The 27,054-nt window shown below is 33.5% G+C and overlaps 2 protein-coding genes across 2 annotated transcripts in view; one reads left to right on the forward strand and one right to left on the reverse strand.

The window, feature by feature from the left end:
* LOC123692389 overlaps positions 1-27,054 on the reverse strand; it is an 87,849-nt gene that overhangs the window by 19,518 nt on the left and 41,277 nt on the right. The window contains exons 2-3 of the mRNA XM_045637128.1: positions 15,002-15,463; positions 3,526-3,706 (exon numbers count right to left, since the gene is read on the reverse strand). Coding sequence (XP_045493084.1) covers positions 3,526-3,706; positions 15,002-15,255 — 435 coding nt within the window. The 5' untranslated portion in view covers positions 15,256-15,463. The remainder of the gene's footprint in view (positions 1-3,525; positions 3,707-15,001; positions 15,464-27,054) is intronic.
* On the forward strand, positions 6,613-10,531 carry LOC123692391. The gene is made up of 4 exons (XM_045637130.1): positions 6,613-6,869; positions 8,623-8,798; positions 9,151-9,317; positions 10,137-10,531. The coding sequence occupies exons 1-4, from the start codon at positions 6,701-6,703 to the stop codon at positions 10,330-10,332; spliced, it is 708 nt and encodes a 235-aa protein (XP_045493086.1). The 5' UTR covers positions 6,613-6,700; the 3' UTR covers positions 10,333-10,531.

The raw sequence follows: 27,054 nt of genomic DNA on the forward strand, positions 1-27,054 counted from the left end.
TTTATTCCCTACCCTTATGTAACATGCTTGTTTACGCTCCCATCCTTGATATAAAACGTAAAAGAATTTTATGTCTGTATAGAGATAATCTTCTTTTATATCTGGTAACAGAGAAATATTCCTGTGTCAGTTAAGTATGCTTGTGCATTTTTTATACGAAACAAATCTCGTGGTAGTAAATGATCACCAAAATTTACGACAATTCAGTCGAAATTTTCTGAAGAGAAACAGAACAATCCTACTAATCTCTGTAGTCGTTCCCTCATTACTGAGGATCGTGACTCCCACCAGGGTCGTTAATTAGTTGTCGCCATCGAGTCCGGTCCGTGGCAAGATGTAGTGCCGTATTCATTGGTAGGTCCATGTGTTCGGTAATCTGATCAGACCAACGCTTGGGACTCCTACCTCGTAGCCTTTTGCCTTCAACTTTACCAGTGATTATTAATTTTTCGAGATTGTCGGGATTCCGGCGTGAAACATGCCCAAAGTAGTGAAGCATTCGCTGACGGCATATGGTCGATAAACGTGGCTGATTTGTTAGGTGTAATTCTTTCAGTATTGAAACGTTGGTTCTACGAGCAGTCCACGGAATCCGCAACATTTTACGCCAACACCACATCTCAAAGGCATCAATTCTCTTCCTGTCCGTCGCCTTCAGCGTCCAGGATTCTGCTCCATATATAAAAATGGAGAACACCAACGACCGCACGATTCTTGTCTTCGTCCGATTGCTTATATTCCTATCTTTCCAGAGCTTCGTCAGCTGCGTCATAGATGATTTTGCCATGCCAATGCGTTGTCTTATTTCAGCTTCACAGTTGTTGGTGTTGTTAATGAGGGAACTAAGATATCGAAATTGTTCTACTATTTCATAGTTTTTGAGTAATTCCCTTGAGTTAAGACAGTCTTGGCGGTCCACAATCATGATTTTGGTTTTGCTTTTATTAACGGTCAAGCCATAATCTTTACTGACTGACTGATTCTAGACGGGCTAGTAGGTCGACCATTTCGGTTTCAGAAGATGCAAAAAGCGTGGTATCATCTGCATATCGTAGGTTAGAGATTTTATTACCGCCGAGTTTTATCTCCCCGTGCCAGCCTTCTAGAGTCTTACGCATGATGAGTTCTCCATATATGTTAAAGAGAATTGGTGAAATGACACATCCCTGACGCACGCCCTTAGAAGAGAAACGCACGCCCTTAGAAAATTTGAAGCTATTTGATTCAGTGTTGTCTAGCTTTACGGTGCCATAGCTGGATTCATATAACTTTTTTATTAAGAGCACCAAGTGATGGGGAACCCCAATTTCGAATAGAACCTCCCACAGTTTCGCCCACTTAACACAATCAAACGCCTTATGATAGTCAACGAAGCATAGTACTACAGGGGTATTATACTCATAAGTTTTTTCTATTATTTGTCGAATATTGACAATTTGTTCTCGCGTACCTTTGCCTTTTACAAAACCCGACTGCTCTTGTGGTATTTGTCGATCAAGAAATGATTTAAGACGGTTGTTTAAGATATGAAGCATAATTTTGCTTGCGTGTGATATTAAAGCAATAGTTCTGTAGTTATTACAGTCCCGAACCGAACCTTTCTTGTGAAGTGGAAGTATTAATGAATGTGTCCAGTCTATGGGCCATTCCAAAGTTTCCCAGATAGCATTACATATTTTATGCATTACAGATATGCCATGTGTACCCAAAATTTTCAGTGTCTCTGCAGCAATATTGTCTGATCCAGGTGATTTGTTCCTTTTTAATTTACAAATAGCATCTTCAACCTCAGAGAGTAGAATATCTGGCTCACGTTCGCTTAAGTCGAGTGTTAACGTGGTTTGGTGAGGTGACGAGGACTTGTCATCATAGAGATCAGCACAATACTCTCTCCAGCGTTCGGCCGCTTTTCCAATGTCAAAGATTGGGTTACCATCCGTGTCGTCAATTATCCAGGAACTTGGTTTAAAATTACGCGTTATCTGTTTAATTTTCTTGAAGAGATCGGCTGTTTGATATTTATTAGCATGCGATTCTATTTCTGTGCACATTTCGTCGAAATATTGGTTCTTATCTTTGCGACACATTAATTGTATTTGACGATTTAGCTCAGAGTATTTCTGTCTTGATTGTTCGTTGATTCCGCTACTCTTTAATTCCTTCCTTTCCTTTATAACTTCCCATGTTTTATCTGATATCCAGTCTTTTTTGGCAATGCGTGGTTTACGGCTGAGTCCTTTTAAGGATTCTGTAATGCAACGTTTAAGGTTTTGCCATAGGACTTCAGGGGTTTGATGTGATTCTGGGTTATTTTTCAGCAGTTTATTCTCAATTTGGGCTTTAAAGGTTACAGATTCAGTGATGTTAGAGTGGGTGGTTTTTCTTTTTATCTTAGGGCATTTCATGCGAGTGCGGATATTCACAGCTAACAACTGATGATCGCTTCCACAATCCGCACCTGGGTATGTTCTTGCGTTACTTACAGAGGATCTCCATCTGTGACGGATTGTGATATAGTCAATTTGATTTCGAACACGGTCACCTGGAGATATCCACGTATACAATCTTCTTTTATGGTGTTGGAAGCAGGAATTTGTTATTGTCAAGTTGTTTTCAATGCAGAAATCTATCAGTTTATTGCCGCGCTCGTTTCTAGTGCCAAGACCGAATTTACCAACAATGTGTATTATGTGATCGTCATTTGATGTGTTGCCGATCTTGGCGTTCCAATCTCCCTGCACAATGAGAAGCTCTCTATTAGAAATATTATTAATTGTTGACTGGAGTGTGTTATAAAATGCTTCGATATCCTCTTCAGAAGACAGTGCAGTTGGTGCATAGACTTGGACGATGTTCAGTGGTATTGGTTTACATTTAATGCGAATAGTGATGATTCTGTCTGAGACTGGATTGTACGCGGTGACACAATTTGTTAGTTTGGTTGGAATCAGAAAGGCTACACCATTTTTGCTATCAGTCTCATGTCCAGAGAAGTAAACGGTGTTGCCTGCAGTTTTGAAATGACCCTTTCCTTTCATGTGAGTCTCGCTGAGACCTAGTACAGAGATGTTGTAGTTGACCATTTCATTTTCTATAATTGAGAGTTTACCAGTTTTTAATAACCCTCTTACATTCCAAGAAGCAATTTTATGTTGTTTTCGAAGCAGTATTTTTTCTTTTATCTCAGTAGCATTTACTACCACAGGAGCCTGATGATCCACTCCCGAGGAGTCATCGGTCGCATATTTCACACCCAAGGACCCGGAAATCGTTGGGCGCCGGCGGTCAACCGGGGCACTCGACGTCTCCTACCCTACTAATAATGATATCTATTATTATCAGTGTTTTTAAGGATTGAAGAATGGATGGACATTTGTTATTCTTTCACACAATAACAGTTGATGATATTTGTATGAATTTGTATCAAACATAGATTAAGTCTAGATTAGTAAATAGGAATATTATCCCGACACCACATGAGTAAAGTCACAGGCTCTAGTACTTTCTATAGCAAGAACTACTTACATTAGCAATGGTATAGGGTAGATGCAGATGGGTGGGTGATGCTCGTATGGTGGGGACGCCAGCGTGCGTGGCAGCAGAGACCAGGGCTGTGGCGGCTGCGCCTCCGCTGCAGACCAGCAACGCGGCCACCCGCCTCCCCTCGAACGCTGAGCACGCTTGCTCCAATACTCGCGAACTGAATCTGTTAACAAAAACCTTTATTGAAACATACAAGTTAAGATATTTGAATAATACATACAAGAGTAATGCAGTGGAAAACACTACCTTACCCGTTTCTTTGTATCTTGTAACTACATTAAAATACATCCAACTGAAATAGCATAACATTTAAGAACAATTTACATTATGCTGTATATTTACAGATATATAATAAAGGCAAAATATTACCACCAAACAGATTTCTTCACTATAACATTCCAATTATTATTTCTTATTAATTATTTATCTTTCAGCCTTGGTTAGCAAAGAAAAATTGGAGTGGATAAAATAGGGGAACGTTAAGTGCATGCAAACGATACCGCGAATAAGAATGTAGATAACAAAAGAAACAAAATAGGTACACAGACTATATTATGATAATCTATGCCATCAATAGATTACGAATCTTGTATTCCAATTTATTAACTGTGCAATCAAAGCTTAGGGGAATAAAGCTTATCTTTGAACATGCATCATATAATAAAATTGATGCGCTCTTTTGAATGTACATTGTACACAAAGGTTTACAATACTCAAACAGTTTTATTATGAATATAAATTGTATTTATTTTATCCTATAAGCTGATTATTCAATAATAAATACGATTTCATTTTATTTTCTATAACTGAGACAACTCTAAGAATACCTTGGAACTTCAACTCTGTTTAGACATTTAGAAATTGTGGCGGAATAAAGAAATTCACATTTTTATAAAAATTAACTTTGAAAACATTTTAATCTGCCTTTGGACAGTCGTGTATTAATTAACGTCGTTAGTCGTGTATAACTAATACTAAAGAAATATCGTTTTCTTTCTCAATTTAAATTCAATTATATGTATAACATTTATCGACAAAAATATTACAAAGATATTTTATAATTTCGTCAAGAATTACCTGTAGGTACAATGTTTACAAAATATTCAAGTGTCTCGATAAAGGAAATACAGCAAGGCATCTTCTAGAATGTTCCAGCATTCGTAGTTCTGACCTATTGTCCCTTTTACGTTTTTTCTCTCCAAAAAATCCTTCCCACCGGGAAAAAAAATCCGAAGTATAATAATTACTGATGATTATTAATTATTTTTTTGTATTACGTAGATTGTAATTCACGCAAATATTGAATACGTTACTAATTGTACTTACATCTATATATTACTTATTTATTACAAATACGAAGAGTTACTGAATTTCAAACCTACCACTATGCTTTGAATGCAGACATCTATTGGTTATATAACAGATATTATTATAATTTTAAACGTACTGGCATTGTTATTGTTCACAATTAAAACTTTAGGGAGCCAAATACCTTAGGGAGCAATTAGTAATCATATCTCGATTGGAGGCAAGGACAAATAATTATTAGAAACTAAATATAACATAACTATTAAGTCAATTTTACCGATTTTTCAAAAAAGGCCTATATAACAATGAAAAAATGTACTTTTACAAAAATACTCCCAAAATTAAAGAAATTTAACATGTGTCATAAAACTTATATATGCCATGGCCCATGCCCCACTTAAGTTACATCATAACCGTGCCTCGTTAAGCATCCAATTACGCTTGTTTGTTTTTCACTTCTATCTCTATAAGTAAAAATATAACATAAAATATTATATCACTAATTTAACGCTTAATACAATTCAAGAATTAAGTAATTAATTCATGAATTGTTTTAAGAGTTATACACAAAGAGTTAAGAGATACACAAAAGTAATTATATAATATTCTCAATCGCTTTAGAAATATAAACCAATAAAAAGCTCTTCTAAACAAACGATTTTTTTCCCGTTATTAATCATGAAATTATCCCGTTTATTTATTTGTTATTATGATGATAGTACCTTTGCATCCAATAACACCGCAAACGTATCGCGGGATCATTAACAAATATTATATTACCACACATCGATTGCATTGCTTTGCCTACAGATACAGTATGATTAATTCAAATATTAATTAATTTGCGTTTAATATTAGCTGACGTCTTCCATTCATTGTTCTCTATGGTTCTAATTAATTACATTTACAAATAATGTCAAACTATACCAGTGTAATAAAATTCGACTTATGTGTAATTCGAGTAAGTATGGGCGTATTCAGAAAGAAAGCTTGAAACTTATAAGCGCTTATCGGCGCTTGTCAATGCTCAAACCAGCTTGTCAAAACCAGCATTGACAAGCTTGTCAAAACCAGCATTGACAAGCACTATAAGCTTCTTGACAAGCACCGATAAGCGCTTATAAGTTTCAAGCTTTCTTTCTGAATACACCCTATGGGAGTACAATACACTTTATTAAAACCCTGATATTGTTTATACACTGCAGAAATAGGCTTTAATATTAACTAAGCTTTGGGAGTTAATAATTCAACTGAATTATTATTATTTAAGCAATCTTAAACACATCAAATAATTTCCAAATAAACACAAAATGTATTTCGGTTGCTGTGAAATTCTAGGATATGTTAACATAATATGGGAATAAATGTTTAAATCCTTCGAATTTAAAATCGAGGCGAAACAATAAACGAGAGGACGACTCCATCAGTGAGCTAAATTAGAATTTAGTGTGTGTTTCCTGCAGTTAAAAATGTATTTTGATTAACAGAGATGAAAAAAACCGACATTCGTAAATGACGTGCAGCAATTGAATTGGAATACGTAGCATTTCGAATTACGGTACCATAAAACTTTATATCAATATAGTCGGTAGTTACTGATGACTCTTATAATACGATGGAAGTTTCACAAAATATGATTGTCCACTCTTTATATGCAATCCATAAAAAACTAAAAAGAACATCCTGTACAAGAAACATTATGCATCTATTCAGTCGTATCTAACTTGTAATAGATTCCAAGCCGTTGTAAGGAACCACATTACGAATACAATTCAGTATCAATCCGTACTGCTGGCGTTTTAGAAGTCTTTTCAAATTCAAGCGCTGAAGAATTATTGAGCGACATACAATGTCTCCGCGAGAATATCCCAAGATTTGGGGGAAATTCGAGCGTAATGTTGAAGGGAAGGGCACATTATCCTTTGTAATAGAGGATGTCCCTGAAGCTATGTGGGATTCGGCAGTGGAATTTATGCTCGGTAATTACGTAGAAGAGGACGTCTGGTGGTCGACAGCTGGTAAGAGCAGATTGCATTTTCAATTTGCATTTTTTGACATTAAGCCGTTATTGCTCAATAGCTAAATCCAATTTTGTCCGGTGTTAAAAAGATAAACAGAATAGAATTTAATAACCATTGTTGTATTTTTGTACTTCCTAATTATATGTTAATGGAGTTCGTACATAATTCTTACTGTGAAAACTATTTTGAAAATTATGAATTCTATATTAATACCATTCAGTTGAATCTGAAAAATAAATAGTTAGCAAGTTAATATTGAATAGAAATATGTATTACAGAGTTAAACTACTAATCTTAACGAATGTAAGGCTTTGCAATTAATTAAGCCTTTAACGTAGTATGGAATTAACTCAACTAAATGCGTAAGTCATTAAACATAATATTCAGTTGAGCAGTGCATACAGTTATACGAGTAATACATGGAAAAGTCACAGGCACGTAGTTTCATACAAAACTTTATTTCAAACAAAATGGGTTCATTTAACACTTTTAATTACTATATTTCCATGTAAAGACAAACAGCGCACAAAAACAGATGCAAAAAATTTTCGCATTTGTGTCTTTCCATGTTATATTTTTAATATACGCGCATTAATTATAAACAATATTATAATCTTACTTTATTACTTGCTACAAACGCAGCGTTTTGTTTATAAGGGTACATTTATCATAATAATATTTTATTTTATTAACCTTTTTACCTTTGAGTGCACTCTATTTTACACCGGTGAAAACATTTTTAGAATCGGTTTCCCAATTCAGAAATATGGTCACAAAGGCATACTTTTTCGTAATAAGTAAATACCAACAAATTTTGTATTGTTCAAATAATTTCATAATACATTAAATAGAATAATATTAATGTTATTATAACATAATCTTATGAAAATTATACTACTTATTCATAATCTAAACTGAACGTAGTTTAATGATTTATTGGGTCCCCAAAGTCAAAACTATATGCAAATACGTTTAGTCCAATATCTACCCTAACGAATTGTATTTATCTTTCCCTTGTATTTAATGTTACGCTATTGTTCAGTATTATCACTATGGACAATTCTAGTTGGAAAATAGAGTTTGAATTTAGTGAACTAATTACAATTGGTCCATAAATAAACAGTACAACTGTAAAGTATTGACGCTATTAAATAAAGTTATCGAATAATAGATATGTTGTAAATTCGCTAAAATCTAGGTCATGGGTTGGGATAAGTAGAAAGTTTTCCTAACAGATATATTCTTTGAATATCGATGTCGTAGCGAAACCACGCGTAATGCTATCATTCTATAAAAGATGCAAGTAAGGAATACCTTGCAAACAAAGGTATATTTCAAAACTTAAGGCAGCTTCAAGCCCGAAATTGCGCGTATAATGTGAAGAAACTAAAACATTTATTGAGTTTCAGACTATTAGGCATGTTATGCCCAAAATAATCTATCTAATACCGACTAGTATTAAACTACATCTAAAGTTCTTCTCACAACTGTTTTCATAAAAAGATATTAACAAAAGATAATCAATTAGTTGAACAAAAACCACACTTTTTAACCGTTGTTCCAGTCTTTTGTAATTACAATACTAAATCAAAGAACTTACTTCTCAGCTTACTCGAATACTCCGAGGAAATCTACATCGGAACGATGTTAAATGTTAAAATCGATTTTATACAACAAATTGATTTATGAAGCTCCATTATTTTAGACTTTTGGCGGGAAGATGATTAATTAACGTCTCTGAAATTGATAGGTACTGCGCAAGACCAAGATGCTATACAGGAATACCGAGTGCTTTGGTCGTCTATCATTCGACAGAAAATGTCTCTGGCCTGTTTTCTGCTCGGAGAAGATGGTGCAGAGAGGAAATTGGTGGGAGTCAATATGTGTATGCTGCAAGAAAAGAATCATTTCGTCGAACATAACCCCGTAAGTTGTAATTTTGTACAATTATTTGATGTATCTCCTTCACAATTAAATTAACAAGAAAATACTACTCCATATTAAATACACATAATAATATATTTCACATGGTTTCATTGTAAAATATTTATTTGTCGATATATTTTTTTAGTAGTCTACATTACTTATTTATATTAAAAACAATGTTCTTTCTGTGTTAATATTTTAAATGTAAGTAGAGTCTACTTAGAATTAAAGACATTTAATATTTATATAACGATTTTGAAACCATGTAAGTTTTGGAATCAGCAAATTTGAGATCTGTAACTATATTAAGTCCAAGCACATCCTATTAATCTGTTTTCTATTTTTTAAAAAGCCTAAGACGAAAGCAGGCTTGCTATCCCTTCGAATGTTCGCTGAAGCAATGAAAGTGACAGCGGTGTACGATAAATACGACACGGCGTCCTATCTCATGGGAGCGGGCCTCTCTGTGGCTCCGGAGTTCAGGAGACTCGGTATATCTGTTGAACTGCTCAAGTGCAGGTGGGTATTTACTATTGGAATGTAAAATATTTCGATGCTCAATAGAGTTTATGTATAGAGTGGTTGAGCTATTTCTAAACGTACGTTATATTTATGGAACTGAATAAATATTTGGGATATAATTACGTAAAAATACTTATGAAAAATTCCTCTTTACAAATTATAAATAGTATATTTTTACTATACATTTTTGATGATATTAAATGAAAATGCAAAAATGTAAAATTTGATTATTATGTAAATAGGTTTCGATTATAAAAGAAAAAGTATTGCAATAACAATTAGAGTAAGATAATTATATTATTTTTATCTAAAAATCGAAATTATTTTTATATTTGTGGCTATTTGTAATGATTGCAGTAATTGCGATAAGTACCTACTCTACACTTATTCAAACTACAAATAACTTCTCAAAGCTCTTCAATTAAGAAAAATTTATAACCAATAATATTTCAATATTATTTTACGACTATAACAATAATTATGATATGACTTCGGATGCCCAATAAGTCTTGGGCTATTAAAATTATTCCGGTCCAATTATTATTTGAAGGAAAATAATGAATCCTATTTTCTAGTTGATAGTAGGATCCCATTTCTCTTACACGTGCGGAAATTTTATGCAGTTTTATAATGGATTTTATTATCTTAATACAATTAAATTTATAATTATATTATTTATTTAATCTAATGAAAGTCATTAATCTTAAGTATAGGTAGAAATACCTAAAGATAAATACCCGTAGAAATACCTAAAGATAATAAATTCTCCCAATAACCCACAACGGCTTATAATAAAAACTGTATATTTAATTCCAGAATGTTGCTAGCAAAGGAGCTTGGCCAACACGTAACTGGTGGTATATTTACAAGTACCGCCGCCCAACGAGCAGCGGAAAAGGCGGGAATGGAGTGCCTGTACCAAGTACCGTATAAAGAATTCGGAGAGCAATGCGAAATCGATTTTAACACCGACACCGAGTCCTTAAAGATTTTCGGTAAGAGAATCGAATAGAATTACAATAGCACTATAAAACGAGTCCGGGAAAAATCTTTAATATTAAAACGCTCTTCCTTTTAGTATTCTCTCTCTTTACGACATCATATTACAGGATTGTAAAACCACTTCAAGTTTAATGTTCGCCCTATTTCGAACACATTTTGTATTTCTTTTGCGTCGCTTGAGTATCGTAATAAACACTTTATAAACGAAATATGTTTCATTTCAAATTACCCATTCGGTTTATGTTTGTTGTTTCATTCTGCTTTATTTGAGCATTTAAATAATCATTTTACCTAATATTTATTCATACTCAATTATTGATTTAATAACCCACTTAGACAAGATACCGAGATTACTTGTATAAATGTGCCACGATAATTATAACGAATCTTTTGAGAACGTGATGTACATACAGATGCCGTGAGATATTTGCGTTTAATTACCTACAGTAGCTTTAAGCTCCAGCCTCGTTTGTCAAAAGGACTGCGGAATAGCCTATAATTTCTAACTGTTGACGACCCGTAGTTTTGTTCGTATCACTCCATGAATTCTGACTGCCAACTTAAATTGAGCGTCATAATGTTTTGAATAATATTCTCGTTACGTGTAAGTGCAGCTGTCGGATAAAATGTTTTATTCCAATTCAGCTGAACCTTCCTGCTATATTATTTTTAACTTTGTGTGTTTTCAACAATGTGACTTTAAAACCAACTGAAATACAAACGTCCTTTATTTGTGGATTTAACACTATCCATTGAACAAAAATGAAGATTAACAATAATATTTTACCGAATTTCAGATGAAATTAGGTATACATAGGTATAAAACGAAACGCAATATTAATATGTATTACTCATTTTATCATTACTTATTAGATAACAAAATGCAGAAATATGATGAAGTTTAAAGTAATTGAGATCGCGTAATCTCCCTTGCTAGTGAACCATTAAATTAATTGCTAATAAATAATTTCCCCCTACTTAGTGCGAGCTGTGAAGCTTCGGAGTAATTACCATCTTCGGTGTTTCGGCGAGGCTTTATAGCTAAAAGGAGTGTGTATTAGGGAGCTAAAAAAATCGACGGGACATCTTCAATATGTTTTAAATGTTATTAATTTTCTTACAGAACATCTTTTTACTATATCATTAATTACGTATACGGTATTTTCTTGGAATTACGTTACGATAAATTTTTGTTTGTAAATTAATTAATAAACAAGGATGGCTACATAATATTCGCGGCTTGTATCATGTCCCAGTAGACGCTCTGCTAAATATAAAATTATGAATGTCCTTATGTATCATTATAATATCCCCTTTATAACAAAATATTATTAACTAAATAATTGTAATATTACAAACTTAGAAAACTTAAAATATATCTCTAGAGATAAATTACAATACACTTCGGTCGATCAATCTCAAATTTGAATATTCAGACGCGATCAGCATAGTTAGAAGTGAAGTAACGGTTTTGTAAAATGCAATCACAAACTCATTCACCTATCATCGCTGGGATTACTTGAATTGCCTTATACAAGGCATATATAGGTTGGGGACGATAAAGTTTATTTAATGCGATCATGTTATAGCCGCTCATATTTCACAGTTAACTGTTAGTTATAGCTAGCTTAACTTTCCCTACATGTTACTGTACCAGTCTTAATAAAACTTTTAAATTCCATCACGTCTGTCCATCTGTTACGGAGTTTAATTTGTTTGAATTGTTTTAGAAAAATCAAAAAATTTCCTCTTGTGTTTTCAAACTTTTATATTAGATTTTCAAATTGGTTTTGGTTAATATCTTAAAAATGTCATTTTTAAAGAGGTCATTCACTTTTTAACTCATATTTATAAATTATATCACAAAGGAAGGTCAAAGGATCTCTGCAGTTGAAAAAGTTGTCCATAATATAATGAGCTCTTTTATAACGTGACCTAAAAGACTAGAAAAAAGATGTACCTAATATACTGAAACTGAAAAGTGAAATAATAAAATACACAGCCAGCTTTGTAATTTCATATCCGAAGCTTCATTATGTTTTCATTTTAAATATTGGCATATAGCCTGGTTGTAGTTTACATGGAATTAAATTAAAGGAACTTTTCATTAATCAACCCTTACGCTTTCGAGAAAAATCCTTTTAATACGAATATCTAAAGCGTCTAAAAGCAGACTAATTAATCTGTTGGCTTCTGCATTTATCATTTTTTATAGAATTCTCATTTCTGTTAAAACAATTTAATACCCAAATACAATCGAGAACCAATATAATGCAACTTTAAAACTCTGTATATTATTACCCCTTACAACATTTACAAAAATATCTCATTTAAAATAACGTTCAACTAATTGTTTTTTTAATGTTTTTTCATCAACTAAATTATCGTCATAAAATTGCTGGCCGATCATCTTGCCGTCAACATTAACGATGTCATTTGTCGAGCTTACGTTAAGGGTCGCCATTTTAGTGATGAACACTTTGAGGTGGAACTTGGATCTAGTGGTAATACTATTGAGGTTTAGGGCTAAATCATTAGTATAGAAGAGCCCTTGAACTGTGATAAAATCGTTATCATATGTAGCGGTTACCAGCTACGGTCGCGTAGACGCGGGCTGAAAGTAATAAATATCATAAATTATGTATTGGTGGTTATTTACCTTTTATATTTACACCATAATGATAGCTAGCAAGTTATGTAGTGCAAATTCAAGAGCGGGCACATGTTCCGTATGTATTAACATAATATCCATTCACTATGTGCTAGCTGTGTGTTGGATATATATCCGTACGGTAGTAGTGTTGCTCCTTACATATGTAAATATATATAATATAATATATTTGGGTGGTTGTTTATGCTGGTAGTTATCAGAATACATAACTACGTGCAATACCATATTTTTATTATTTGAAACTGTTGTTGTTAATGTTGATTATAAAAAAATCACACTAATATTATCCACTTAAAATAGTAAATACAAGTATTGTGTACTAACAACAAAATCAATAAACTGTATGTGTCCAATTTTTTTTAAATTGTAACATACAATGAGAGATGAGAGATTTGATGATTTCACTGCATCAAATCTCTCTTTATAATTACAAAATTTAGATACTCATTAAAAGTTATTATACATTTAACTTTCCTTGGGAAATTATTAATTAAAACAAACGCAGAACAAACTAACTATAAAATAAACGAAAACATTAGTATCTCGGATTAAAACTGAAAACAATTATTGCGATTGCACGTAGAGTAAATTGAAATTATATAATATTTTGTTGGAACCCTGGGTTCTGAATCAACTTGCGTTGTTTTACTTTTGCCACTTTTTCAAATGCTTTCAAATAAACGCAACTTTGGTTTGTTATACAATATATTCTCCAAATATTCTATCTAGTCTATAGAAATCCTATAGAAAATACAGTCTTCAAATTGATATTTTCTGAATTTTGATATTCACGTATACATTCCCCAGATTCTTTTTTTTTTAAATAGTAACTAAGCTTTTCGCCCGCGTCTTCCCCCGCGTCTCTAAAGAAAAACCCGCATAGTTCGCGTTCCAGTGAGACTTCCGGGATAAAACCTATCCTATGTGTTAATCCAAGTTACCCTCTATGTGTGCTAAATTTCATTGAAATCGGTTCAGTAGTATTTTATAGTAACAAACACACACACACAAACATCCTCACAAACTTTCGCATTTATAATATTAGTAGGATAGGATGATTTCTTATTACCGTAATTTGACGTTGTTATTTAAAACCGCTTCTTTAATATGAATTTCTACTAATTAAATACATTTTAGATAGATATTAGATACTATTTTAAAGACATTCCTAAAATACAAAGTGGTTTAATTACTTTGTCTAGAATAATTATTATACAAGCTTAGAATAAATGGTTAATTTGCATACATTCTCCGCGATGTACGTTAAATTGAGTTTATAAGCATTGTTTCGAGGCAGGTGAGCTAGAACTATTTATATATAGCGTAGGAAGTTTGTAGGAAGGTTTCTTGAACTTCCATAATCTGCGTAATAAAATCAATACGAGTTCCTTCGTAAATATTAATAAGAATTGGCGCGATGACTACGCATATACATGGAAGTAAGAAATAATTTCATCTGTATTCTCAGTGTGCCAAACAGCTCTGTAACGAAGAGATATTTTATATGACAAATACAAAAGCCCTGGTGAATATTTACCCGCTTAATATGCAAACTAGCTGATTCTTCGTATAGAGTGATATGGAGATTTCTGTATGCTTATATCATTAGGTTATAAACTTTATATTGAATATGCAAATGCGGCATAGTAAACAATAAATATGTTTGCGGTTAGGTATGTATTGGGATATATTTTGTTTGCACAGGTACTAGGTAAATGTATCTTTATTAATCCTAACACTCTCGATTTCTGCTTATTTAATTTGTTACATTACTACAGCTACATTAATACAGCGAAAATTACACTACTACATTAATACAGCGAAAATTAGATATTAACTTATACTTCTACCCATCTCTTTCTATAGGATCACTTTGTATCGTACATTTATCTAATTTAGTAATATACAGATTTTACTCGTTGATCTTATGGTGGTCTAATAAATAAGAGTTACATGGTAATATGATATTCATATAATATTGTATTGTTGTATTTTATTATAAACTAACCTTTCATCTTCTGGTAACTCGATGTAGAGCGGCAGCAGCGATATATTGCGCAGGTGCAGCGGGAAGTCGCCAGCCAGGTAGGTCTGCGCGACGTCGGCCAGGGTGCGGTTGAAGGCGCGCACGGCGCTTGCGGCCGACGGCGGCGCGGCGATGCCCACGTAGAACGCGGCGGCGTCGTCCTTGAGCACGCGCAACCTCCGCCCAGACGCCGCCAGCACAAGCAGGGTCAACAGCAGCGCCGCGCGCCGGTGCATCGCACCCGCCTGCCTCACCGCGCCCGTGCCTGCCGCCGCCCGCGCCGCGCCATCCCAGCCCCTTCAACACCATCCACGTCAGCGACACCGACCCGCTCTAACCATTACATGCGTGCGATCTAGATCTTAGCGGGAAGCTCCAGCTATTCCTGTATCATTTTTGTGCCTCTTTTGAAGTTTGTGTCTTGTGCCGTCTGTATGAGACTTTCTGAAAGAAGAAAATAATTTATGTATAAACATTATAAGTTAGGTAGTACCTACACATCGCATGTTTAATGACGTTCGATAAAAGTTCTTAAAGAATAAAGATACGACTGAGTTTAAACTTATCAAAGAACAAAGCACTATAAAAATAAGAGTAATATAGTATACCTATGCATCGTGATGTCTGTCTAGCGTAAGGAAAATTAAATTAAAATAAATAAAATGGAACAAAGGGTATCCATTATCTAAACTATTTTAGATAATGAAAATGTTCATCGTCAGTGCTCTGTGAACTCGACCCGGTCAATCTGTCTGAGCGTTGATTAATCTCGTTTCAGAAAGATTCGTTAATTAATTTATGTTGGGTGCTATAGTTCAATTTCGCCCATTCCAAGCCAACATCACATCCAATTTAGTGGGGGCCTGCAAACGAATACTTGTCATGATATATGAAGCTGCGTAAGATACCTAATTAGAGGTTACGGTTTTAAAAATAAGATTATGTGGGGTTGCGTAGGGCAGTACGTTGTAAATTCATTTGAGTAGTACCTATTTTTTTCTTTATTGCGAAGTTCATGCTATTCTACTCATCCAAAATATGACATGTATACCTACTATGGAGTACCTAAATTTACTTTCATAAAATATTGTAATTCTTAAATAAGAATTAATTACACTGCATTTTTGTGTTTCCAGTGTATGTACTTGTACCTGTCACTTTTTAATTTGGGACAAACTGCGCAACTTTATTACTGCTTTTCTTACTGCCCGATATATTTCTAGGACGGTGCTATTTTTATCTTCATAACAATAAATAATAATATATAATATTTAGTAGACTCCTTTTATACGTTGTTTTCATGTACCATGTTCACTGTTCATTTCGGAGTATATTATATAATTCAATTAAATTGAATTCCGAAACTGCAAAACATGTTAATTTATTTCTTTTTTTTTTAACCAAGTAATAAAAATAATTAATATTTTGCTCGCGTATAAATTCGAATACCAACGATGTTCTGCCGCGTTGAAATAATATTTCACCCCTAGAGAATTAGCATTGATATATTTTGCACCGTCAGTTGCGGTTTTTCGAAGTATCCGCGATATTTAAAAAAAATCTTCCCAATTCTAGTATGCTCTGGGTATTTTAGCGGATGCATAAAATATATATTTAATATTATTGAGACTGTGATTATTTATTTGATAATTTACATTTATAATTACAACATATCATAATATAAACATTTTCAAATACAAATAAAACACAACTATAAATAATATTAAGCCAAAACCAGAAGAAGTTAGGCATAAAGCATTTTTATTGCTTATAAAAGAATATAAAACTATGAGGATCTCATAGTGAACTTGTAACTATTCAAGCTCCCTGGCCCTTTTATGGCAAATGAAACCACTGTATTAACAGATAAACTTGCTATAGGATGAAGTGTGATACATAACATTTTCTTTATTACTATTAACTTCGTGTTCGTTCGATTTCATGATAAAATTGTATTTCGCATTCTTAGCTACAATATTATCAATCGATCATATTCGACGACAACCATAGGAAATTAAAAAGAAACGTGGCTCATGACTTGAATGCTAAAATAATATTTTTGCACAGAAAAGTAACCACCTCCAAATGGTCACAGCTAGACAAAATTTAAGTGGGACCAACCGGAAGGCTATAAAAATATCATCAAAATTGGTTTGCCCTGTCGAAAGTTCTGTGAAAACAAACCCATATAAAAACAAAAAAGAATCAAGAACCTACTCCTTTTTTGAACATTACAAACAAATAGATGATGCAAGTACAAACGCTAATTTTAATATCATAATAATACCTACGAGTGTATTCTGCAGGCATAGATCAATTCTCGGAAAACACAGTCGGAAAACTTAAAGTCGAAGAACTTGTTAGTTCCAAACAGCTAGCTCGTTTAACAGCTTAATTTTATCGAAAGGGTATTTAGTTAGAGCGCCGTGCAACTAAATCCCTAACTAGGTAAGGTTTTAGATAGGAGCCTTAAAACGTTTGTCTTCAGAGACGCTACACAATTTTGTGAGCTACTTAAATTACTTTTTCACCTGGAACTCATGTTATTAATAAGAGAGTTACTCTATTTAAAAAAATGAATTCATAAAAAACACAATCACAGGGTTTTAGAAATGTAAAATAACTCAGTAAAGAAATACTATTAGTATAAAATATATAGGAATAAATTTTTCGTATTCAAACTGAAGTTTCATGTTTCTATTCATGTTTAATACTAGCACACGAAATATGAGTTTTATATGCAAATAAAAGTTTATAGGCCAGCCATCTCTGTACCATATCTTCAAGGATGATCCAATTCTAAAAATTATTTCACTAATAAAAACTCACTTCATACCCGATCGCTTATTTTTTATTGACATAATAATATGTGATGTGTCGGGAAACTACATGTTCCAGTCCTTGGTAGGTAACAAAGGTTCTACTGAACTATGGCTGCGACCGCTTTTGTCGTAGTGATTGCATGAATCTTTACAAACTAGCCAACTGCATAGGATTTATTGCTAAGTCCTTTTAGCTTAGGACCTATTATCATAATAAATAAGGTAAAAGAAGAGAAAAATCAACGTATGGCATTGGTTTGCTTCTGAGTTTGAAAAATCCAATATTATATTTTATCCCAAATCAAACCTGTCGAACCAAATTTTCTAACGACATACTTGACAAAGAAGACATCGTTTATTCAGTGTTGTTCGCATCAAATCATTTTACTGTTCAAGTTCCATGTTACAAATACAATTTAGATAGAGAAGAACATTTTAAGAAAAATCTGACTTCAGAAGGAGAAATGTTTATCGAAAGCTATTGCTATCAATCAGTCATTTATAATACTATACTCTGAAACAAGTCAATACCCTTATTGCGGATTGTATGTGTAGTGTATGTGAGTGAAAGAGAGGGAAGTATTATGTCATCTCTTGCGCACATGCAACGGTGACACCGCTCACACAGCTCAGTTGGCTGCAGGCGGTCGGAGTGAGAGGACGTGTGCGTCTAAGAGCCGATAATAGGGAAGGACATACACTACATTTTGGCGACGAGGTAAATTGGGAATAAATGTAAGTAATTTTTTTGATAATAAAAAAATTACAAAACCAAAAAAAAAGGGAGGAAATAGGTGTGCTGTGATAACTATTGAACTAATTATATCCACAGTCGAGTTACATCGAAGGGAATATTAAAGTTTATAATAATATACACACATACTTATTTCATTATGATATTTTGTGCCGCTTACATAAAAAAAAAATACCCGCACAAAGTAGATAAATAACATGTGCGTGCCTTTCGAGAGGCCACCGCGCCGTAGAAAACGAAGGTTTCGTTTACATAAAGATTTAGCAAAACCTCTTAAATAATTGTAGCCAGAAGGATAAAGTAGGTGTTGTAAATTGTTTCTTGTATACATAACTACACTGATACCAATGCATACGCGGGCTGTCTTTATTGCTCGAGCGTATGGTGCCTGTATGATAAATACACTGTACAGTGTACGGGTATACAGCTGCTGCTAGCGTCGTCCAGTATGTACTCACGTAGTCATGCATAGGACTGTAACTGCGTTAAGCGAGACTAAATGTGATATTTTGTTTAGTCGAGGCTGTAGATTATTATTTTGGGACATTTGTTTACATATAAATTTATTAATACTGATATGTAAAAACCTGCTTAGAGGATTGGTTAAACATGATTAAATGAGCTAAGAAGGTTCGATTCCCGATCAGCTTAGAATAGATTTGTCTGGTTACAAAAATATAATTATACCAAATACCCACTTATATCTTATTTAATTACTCGATGTGAAGTTGCATGAGTATTATTTAAGATTACTCATTATTGCATAAAGAAGTAATAATTAACACGTTCACTGCGGCACAGAAATATCTGTACTTTCCATTACTGCGTTACGGGTCGTTTTAAACCTTGTCCTATACCAGAGATTGTGGCGGCACGAGGCATATTAAACCCCACCGCCCGTAGGAGACCAAAATCGTTTTTTTGGCGCCAAATAAGACAAAGTGTGCGGCTTTTGTCGTGATTATTATTAACAATGAGTTCATTAACCTAAGTCTACCGTCGCCCGTGGTTAGATTAGTTAGTTTAGATTCTAGGGGTAAAATAAAATGTGGGGTCTGATGTACCCCATACCGCACTGAACAATAGCAGTTTTTCATATAATTTAGTGATGGGAAAAGAAATATCGATTTTATTTAATTGTATTTATTTATCAAACTTATGGATGTTTTTCATTAAAACAGGCCAAACAACAGGTAATATTGTTTGCAACCAGTGCATTCTGTGAGAATTTTCTTTACTTTTTTGTCAGCCTCACGACTTGTTAAGAAGGTGCGGAGTTTTTAGTAACATCCTACACGTCTCCTCTTCTTTGATCCCTTTAAGAGATGATGTGCCTTGTTTGTTGGCTTGTTGACTTGGGCAAGAGTTAAATTTTGATGAGCCATACACCGATTACCGGGTGTTTTGGATTTGCCGCTAGTTGATTCAATGAACAAACACACTAATAGTAATCATGATTATCAACCTATTTGAAGAAAGTTACTCAACATGTCACATTCACGTTTCTATTAACGATATTTATTATAACGAGTAGTTAGGATGTTTGTAAATTACCTGTATCTACATTCAAGTCATTCTTTGTAAAAGCTTCAATAAGTTGTTCCACAAAATATAGTCTCGAATGCGTTGCACAACACTAACCGCGTGAGCTAGCTTAGGGTGCGGTACGAGGTGCACGGTGGTACGAGGTGTTCGCAACCTCGTTCCGCACTGTGTTAGAATTTTTATTTGTTCAGTGCGGCACGAGGTCTAAGAAACCCGGTATTAAGGTCGGTATACCATTGAACTAGGAATCAATAGCACATCTCAGATATATAGACATCACTTTCCTACACTGAACCAGATGGAAGTTATGCCTCCCGCACGACAGAGAAGTTTACGTTTTTTCCTACCGCTATAACGACGAGACACGGACAGGGTGTTTCAAGCCCTGTTTCGCAGCTAACGTGTTAATGGTTATCATGCAAGGAACGTAAGTTTCCTGGACAGGCTAATATAGTAACATTATGGAAGTTCTGATGTATGTGTTTCGATGGTGATGTGGACCACGACAAGGGATTTCTAAAGTTGTTGTTGTTAAGCTATAATGTTACAAGATGAAGCCTGACAAAAAAAAGGGTAACGCCCGTGTACGTACTTTGAAATGTGCTACCAGATGATGCCTGGTAGTACAGGAAAAAACGGGTGATGCCCGTGTGTACCTTGTACTGTGTTACCAGATAATGCCTGGTGGTCAAGAAAAATCGGGTGACGCCCGTGTGTATTTTGTAATGTTATACCAGATGATGCCTGGTAGTAGAAAAACAAAAAATCGGGTGACGCCCGTGTGTATTTTGTAATGTTATACCAGATGATGCCTGGTAGTACAAAAACAAAAAATCGGGTGACGCCCGTGTGTATTTTGTAATGTTATACCAGAGGATGATGCCTGGTAGTGCATAAACAAAAATCGGGTGACGCCCGTGTGTACTTTGTAATTTCATACCAGATGATGCCTGGTAGTCGTAATATAATTACAATACAGGTGATGCCTGTAGTGATGTGATACGGGTGATGCTCGTATAAAATGTTTATATTTTGGGTGATGCCCATATTGCGAATTCATGCGCTTAAATACGCGATTTTAAAAAAAGATGTGATAGTTAGTCATCATTTCATAGTGTTTCTTCTAAGATGGATTGTATCTTCGAAAATACTTACGGTTAGTATTGTTATCCATATTAAAAATGGAATAATACAATTTTAAGAGTATAAATAGTAAATGCTAAAATATTTACAGTAGTTTTTATTATTCATAATATCTAAAAGTGACTTAATATTTTCACAATTTCATAGTAGATTTTGTTAAACAACGAAAGAATAATCATAATGATAACAATACCTAAAATATCTGCGACTGTATTGTACATTTAACCGACAACTATAAAGTTAGACAGGTTAAGTGATAATATAATAATCATAAACAGGGTAAGGTAATAAAACAATGAATATTCGAAAACAAAAAAAAAATTAATGAGTGACATACAGAGTAGTCTCAATATTCATTATTTCAAACTAGCCACCTGGCAGACGTTATGCTCTTTCGCCCTTTACCGATACGCCGCGCGCCGAGGTTTGAGTTTTACACTAAGCAACATATTTGGCTATTCATTTTTATTGTATATACTATGTGGCGTTGTAGGTGAGGTGGAAACAAAAAAAAAAATAATAATAAGAACTACTCACCATACATTCGACAATTAATTTAGTTAATTAAAAAAAAATACAACTATCAGTAACAATAAGGGTCGTGGTGTGCCTAGGTCCAAACCTTCCGGTAGGGCTCTTACCGATGATGGAATGCGCGTCTCGTTGCGAGGGCCAGGTGGTAGGGTGTCTTTAGGGTTGGTCGCTGAATTCCTTCAACAGGAATTAAGGAGCCGAAGCAAGCAAGACGTAGAAGGATTTCCTCAGCGGCAATCGTAGCAATGTCGTACTTCAGTAATACAAATACAAATGTTATCATAAGCACAGACTAATAATAATATACTACGTATACATCATAAGTAACAAAAAAAATAAAAAATAAAAATGTCTTCAACAAAATGATACATTGTGATTCGTTTTAGGTACGTTACATTAAAATTAAATTTTAAATATGTGTTATTATTAATGTAATAACCATACAATGAACAACACCGCGTGTGTGTTGAGGTTACAAATATAAAATAAAATAAAAGTAATAATTAATCACGCTTTACTAAGATATAATATATTCATTATTGTATTGTCAATAAATTGTTGTAATATTGTCACTGAAGTTAAATCTGTACGGTTTGGATAGGTCATTAGCGAGTCGAAAAGAATCGGTTGCATACAGTCATACGAACATACAGGTGAAGCTAAAAGCGGTTCAATAGTCAATGTCACAATAAACTACTATGATATTGTACTGTTGCAGAGCAAGCTCCACATTGCCTATAATTCTGTCAGAGTGGTTTATACCCGGAAGTTTGTATTTATATAATTGATAATTATGAACCTTAACATTGTAATACATGTGACATTTTAATATTGCGTGACCTATCGGAATTTATAAAATTAGGAATTCAAATGCGAACCATAAATGCATGTTTCTGTATGAATTAAATATTTTTAATGCGCTATAAAAAAAAGGCTGCCACTTTCTAGCCTCTAAACTATCACCAAAAATATATCATAAATCACTATTGCGATATGAAAGAGAGACGGACAAGCAAATAAATAAACAAATCTTCCCTGTGCCTAAGGATCATAATATTATGATAACTGGTTGTTGCTTAAATAAGAATAAATAATGAACCAATTAATATGTTTGGTTAAAATTTTGCCGTATAAAATTTATTATATTATTTAGGGTACAGATATACATATTATAATACATTCCGATTTTATTAGGCATATTGAAATTTAATTAAAATTGGAACAAATATTGTTTTAGTAACGAAGTACATATATACAGAATATAGATATTAGATAATAACCGAGCATTTAAGTATGTACCTAGTCTATAGGCATTTTACTTGGTAATAATTGTACCGAAGTTTTACTTAGATTGTTACTAATCCAATTATAAGGTCTTTTGCAGCTATTGTTTAATAATAATTTTAATATGTGGGAAAACAGTGGTTACTTAAATGGTGCAGATGCCGGTGCAGGTAAAGTGAATTAAATTTTGCGTCAGAAGAAGCAGCATTCACCTCTTCTAAATGACCTGGAGTGCGTCATGATAAATAGTGAGGAAAAAGACAGATGATAACCTATGTTAGTTCCACATCAACAAAGTAGTGCAATAGTCATGTAAGGAAAAAATAAAACAACAGCACAGGATTTATTCTACAGGTACAGTACAGGATTTAGTCAAAAGTATAGTTAAGATACAGAAGGAACATAGCTCAAACATTATACCTTACATATACAGTAAGTTACTGAAAACGATTTCGTTCCATTGGTTATTAAATAAATAATGACTTAATAAACTTAAATATAAGTTTACAACTTATTCATGATAGATTGTCGTATACTTAAATAAATTGCCATTATTGTTATTATAAATACCTATGTAAGATGTTACATTTCTATGATTTTGAAGGAGCAACTATGCCTATATATTCTTGTCGGCTCTTCTCTGTCGAGACGGCTTTCCGAACCAATGGTAAATTCATATTTTTTCCTTATACTGACTATTTTAAAACGTTTCCGGACGAAGTCTGGTTGATGAATGAAGGTTTGAGTTTGAAAAATTATTGATATCGATTTTAATACATATATTGTAAAAATGATTATAATTTGAATATACATATACGTATTGGAAAAAAAAAATGAAAAGGAGAGATGTTGCATATAGATAGAATTATATTGCTAGGCCAGGTGACACATTCTACTCTATCGCTGGTATGGGCGGACGTGTCCCTGAGTTGTGTGTACTAACTGATACTGGTGTTTAGGTATGGACTAGCATACCCGAATGGAACATAATATTTTATTTTATTTAATAAAATTAATTGAAAAGAATTAAAAATTTCTAAAATAAAGGAGGGATGTAGTGTATGTGAGTGAAAGAGAGGGAAGTATTATGTCATCTCTTGCGCACATGCAACGGTGACACCGCTCACACAGCTCAGTTGGCTGCAGGCGGTCGGAGTGAGAGGACGTGTGCGTCTAAGAGCCGATAATAGGGAAGGACATACACTACAGTATGTTATTGTTTTCGTGCAATTTATAGGGTAGATTATGTATTGATTAGTGGTTTGGTTGGAACATAATACAGAAATGTTGCTTTCTACTTTGTTCGATTTCAAATGTATTAAATACGAGTTATTTGATGTTTTATAGTGGTGTAATATTTACTTGTGACTTTGTTATGAGTTAGACATTATTCTTTATGAACTCTATAGGTATTTTGAGTATAATTTTCATCTTACTATGTTTCAATTTACTTCACCGTAACGTTCTTACAAAGTTCTTTATTAATATAATTCATGGCTGCCCAGTGTCCTCTATTCAAACAGCATGCAATAAATAAGGAATATTTAATATATCTCCCCACAGAACATTCTAATGAAGAGCTCTTTGTCATCGGAATACTTTATCTGATCTCATAAAATATAATTCACCTCGTATATCGGAAGCTAAGAACAACACAATGTAGCATCTCGGTGAAGCCGCGATAAAGCAGGGCAACCTCAACTAACAACTAATTTAGAGCCAGTTAGTACATAGAAGTTCTATTTAGGAACAAGTTCCAACGTTCTAGACATGCTTCGCTATTTACTCGCCTTCATGTCGAAGATAAATTCGACACTTTTCCTTTTCTTCTTAGTTTATATAAAGTTCATAGCTCAAAGAACACATTTCAAAACGTAATATTACCTACGTAAATCTCCCTGAGTATATTCTGAATATAAATAAGAAATCTTAACACCTACTGCACTTATGAATACAGAATAGAAATGGAGAATGCTTTCGTTTTGAACACCGCTCATTATAATATTCTAAAAAATATTCAATTTTGGGGAATCTCATTTTAGTAAAAAAAATTAAATTCAAGGTATGGGTAGGTAGGTACTAAAACAGTAGCAGTAAGCAATCAATTTAATCATTTGCTATTTTTATCTCCTAGATTATGTACTCATCAATCAACAATATTATATAAAAAGTTTTATGCAGCAAAGCAAAGCTTTCCCTCGTCCCAGGAACTCCATACGTGAATCCAATCCAATAAGGCAGGAATGCGGCGCGTGTCATATTATTCACGTGCTGGCGAAGTATGCATAATGTAGCCGAGTTAATGGTGTGACATACCGAGATTATACCGCCTAATACCGACCCTTGGCCTGCAAAGTGCTATATTTCGCACAACACAAAAGGGATTAACCGTTTTATTCTGTGTTCATGTAAAAAGTAAAAAATGTATACCTCTAACAAGTGTAAGTCGCTGTAGTATGCCAGAATGTAGCCAAATGTAGAAACTGTTTGTTTAGTAAACACACGAATTTAATAGAATATAGGCATCAAAGATATAAACTCAAATGTTTATTCGTTCAACAAGGTGAGTGAAGCATTTTGTCATCAAATAAAACAATTAGGTATCGTAGGTATGATCAAATTACGTACCAGAAGTAAGGCCAGAAGTAAAAACCTTCTTATTCTTAAAATAATACAAAAAACCAACATGCCAGCAACGAAATTTCTTCAACATAAAGCACACAAAATATTATTTCACCAAATAACTGAAATTATGTTTATTACTTGTTTGGTCGGGGACCGGAATTTCCCCTCCTAATAAATTTCTGCTTACGGCTGCCATTTCAACTATAGCTTAGCTGCCTTCTGTAGAATAGTAATTGATATCACATGTTAAACATAATACTAAGTCCAAATATTTCCACAATGCAACCTCAAATGTACTGGTAGCATGCATAATATTGCCTATTACGTATCGCTGCAGACCGAACTTCGCTAAGTTCAGAAAACTACTATCTGCAAGCTATGGTTTGTATTTGAATAACATTTTCATTTCAAAATAACAATATCGGACAACTTCGGGTTTATATCTTTATTATCGAGACGTAGTAAAGGAAGTAAGAGTTCATTACAGATTTTCTTGTTTAGCAATTCCATTAATTTACATATTTTATGTAAATCTCAATTATTTAAACTCGCAATCTTCGTAGGACGTACTAATTTTATAGTATCAATACACGGTTATTAAAATATTGTCATTATTTTGTTATTTCAATTGTTTACTACTGTTATAAATATTATGTTATTGAAATGCACAGTAATAAAATAATATTATTATGTACAGAGACTACTTTAGAAAAATAAAATTAAAATAAGTATGTTGTGTCTTCTTTTTTTCTTTAGAAATATAGCAATTCTAATTTCGCAGCTACAAAATTTTAACGATCAAGGTATATATATATAAAATATATAGATGTATATTCTAATAAGTGGCAATTCATCTTTGAAGAATTTGGACAAAGCATGCACCCCTGTCGAAATCTGTAAAAAGTCTGAAGCTTTTACAGTGGCAATTAATCACTCGTAGCTACCTACTAAATTTCGAGAAGAATTTTCATTAAAATACGAATAAATGCAAGTGGGAGTCGTGTTTTAAGAGATTTCGTGAGTAACTACATTATTAAGTGGTCGTTCATCTTTGAGAAAATCCATGTTTTTGTCTTACTATTAGCAAGAAATAAAAAGCAATTCTGTCACTTGTCTGGAAGTATCGCTTTTAAAAATACCTATGTAACAATAACCCTAGTTTCTAACCCTAGTTTGAAAATACGAAGAAAAGAAGGCACAAAAATGCGTAACCCACGTGAAATTCGTTAAAAATTCTTTAAAATTATCATTTTATTCCTTCTTACCTCAATACATAAAGTAGACGTCACTATCTCCGTAACTCGATTTAAAAAAAATGATCCTCACTT

Source organism: Colias croceus, chromosome 6 (assembly GCF_905220415.1).
Source record: "Colias croceus chromosome 6, ilColCroc2.1".
NCBI lineage: Eukaryota > Metazoa > Arthropoda > Insecta > Lepidoptera > Pieridae > Colias > Colias croceus.

What these genes read in the sequence shown, in the direction of transcription:
- LOC123692391 (XM_045637130.1), top strand. Translation starts at nt 6,701, where the DNA reads ATGTCTCCGCGAGAATATCCCAAGATTTGGGGGAAATTCGAGCGTAAT. An exon ending in CGTCTGGTGGTCGACAGCTG is followed by an intron (nt 6,870 to 8,622) that starts GTAAGAGCAGAT and finishes TGAAATTGATAG; the next exon opens with GTACTGCGCAAGACCAAGAT. An exon ending in GTTGAACTGCTCAAGTGCAG is followed by an intron (nt 9,318 to 10,136) that starts GTGGGTATTTAC and finishes ATTTAATTCCAG; the next exon opens with AATGTTGCTAGCAAAGGAGC.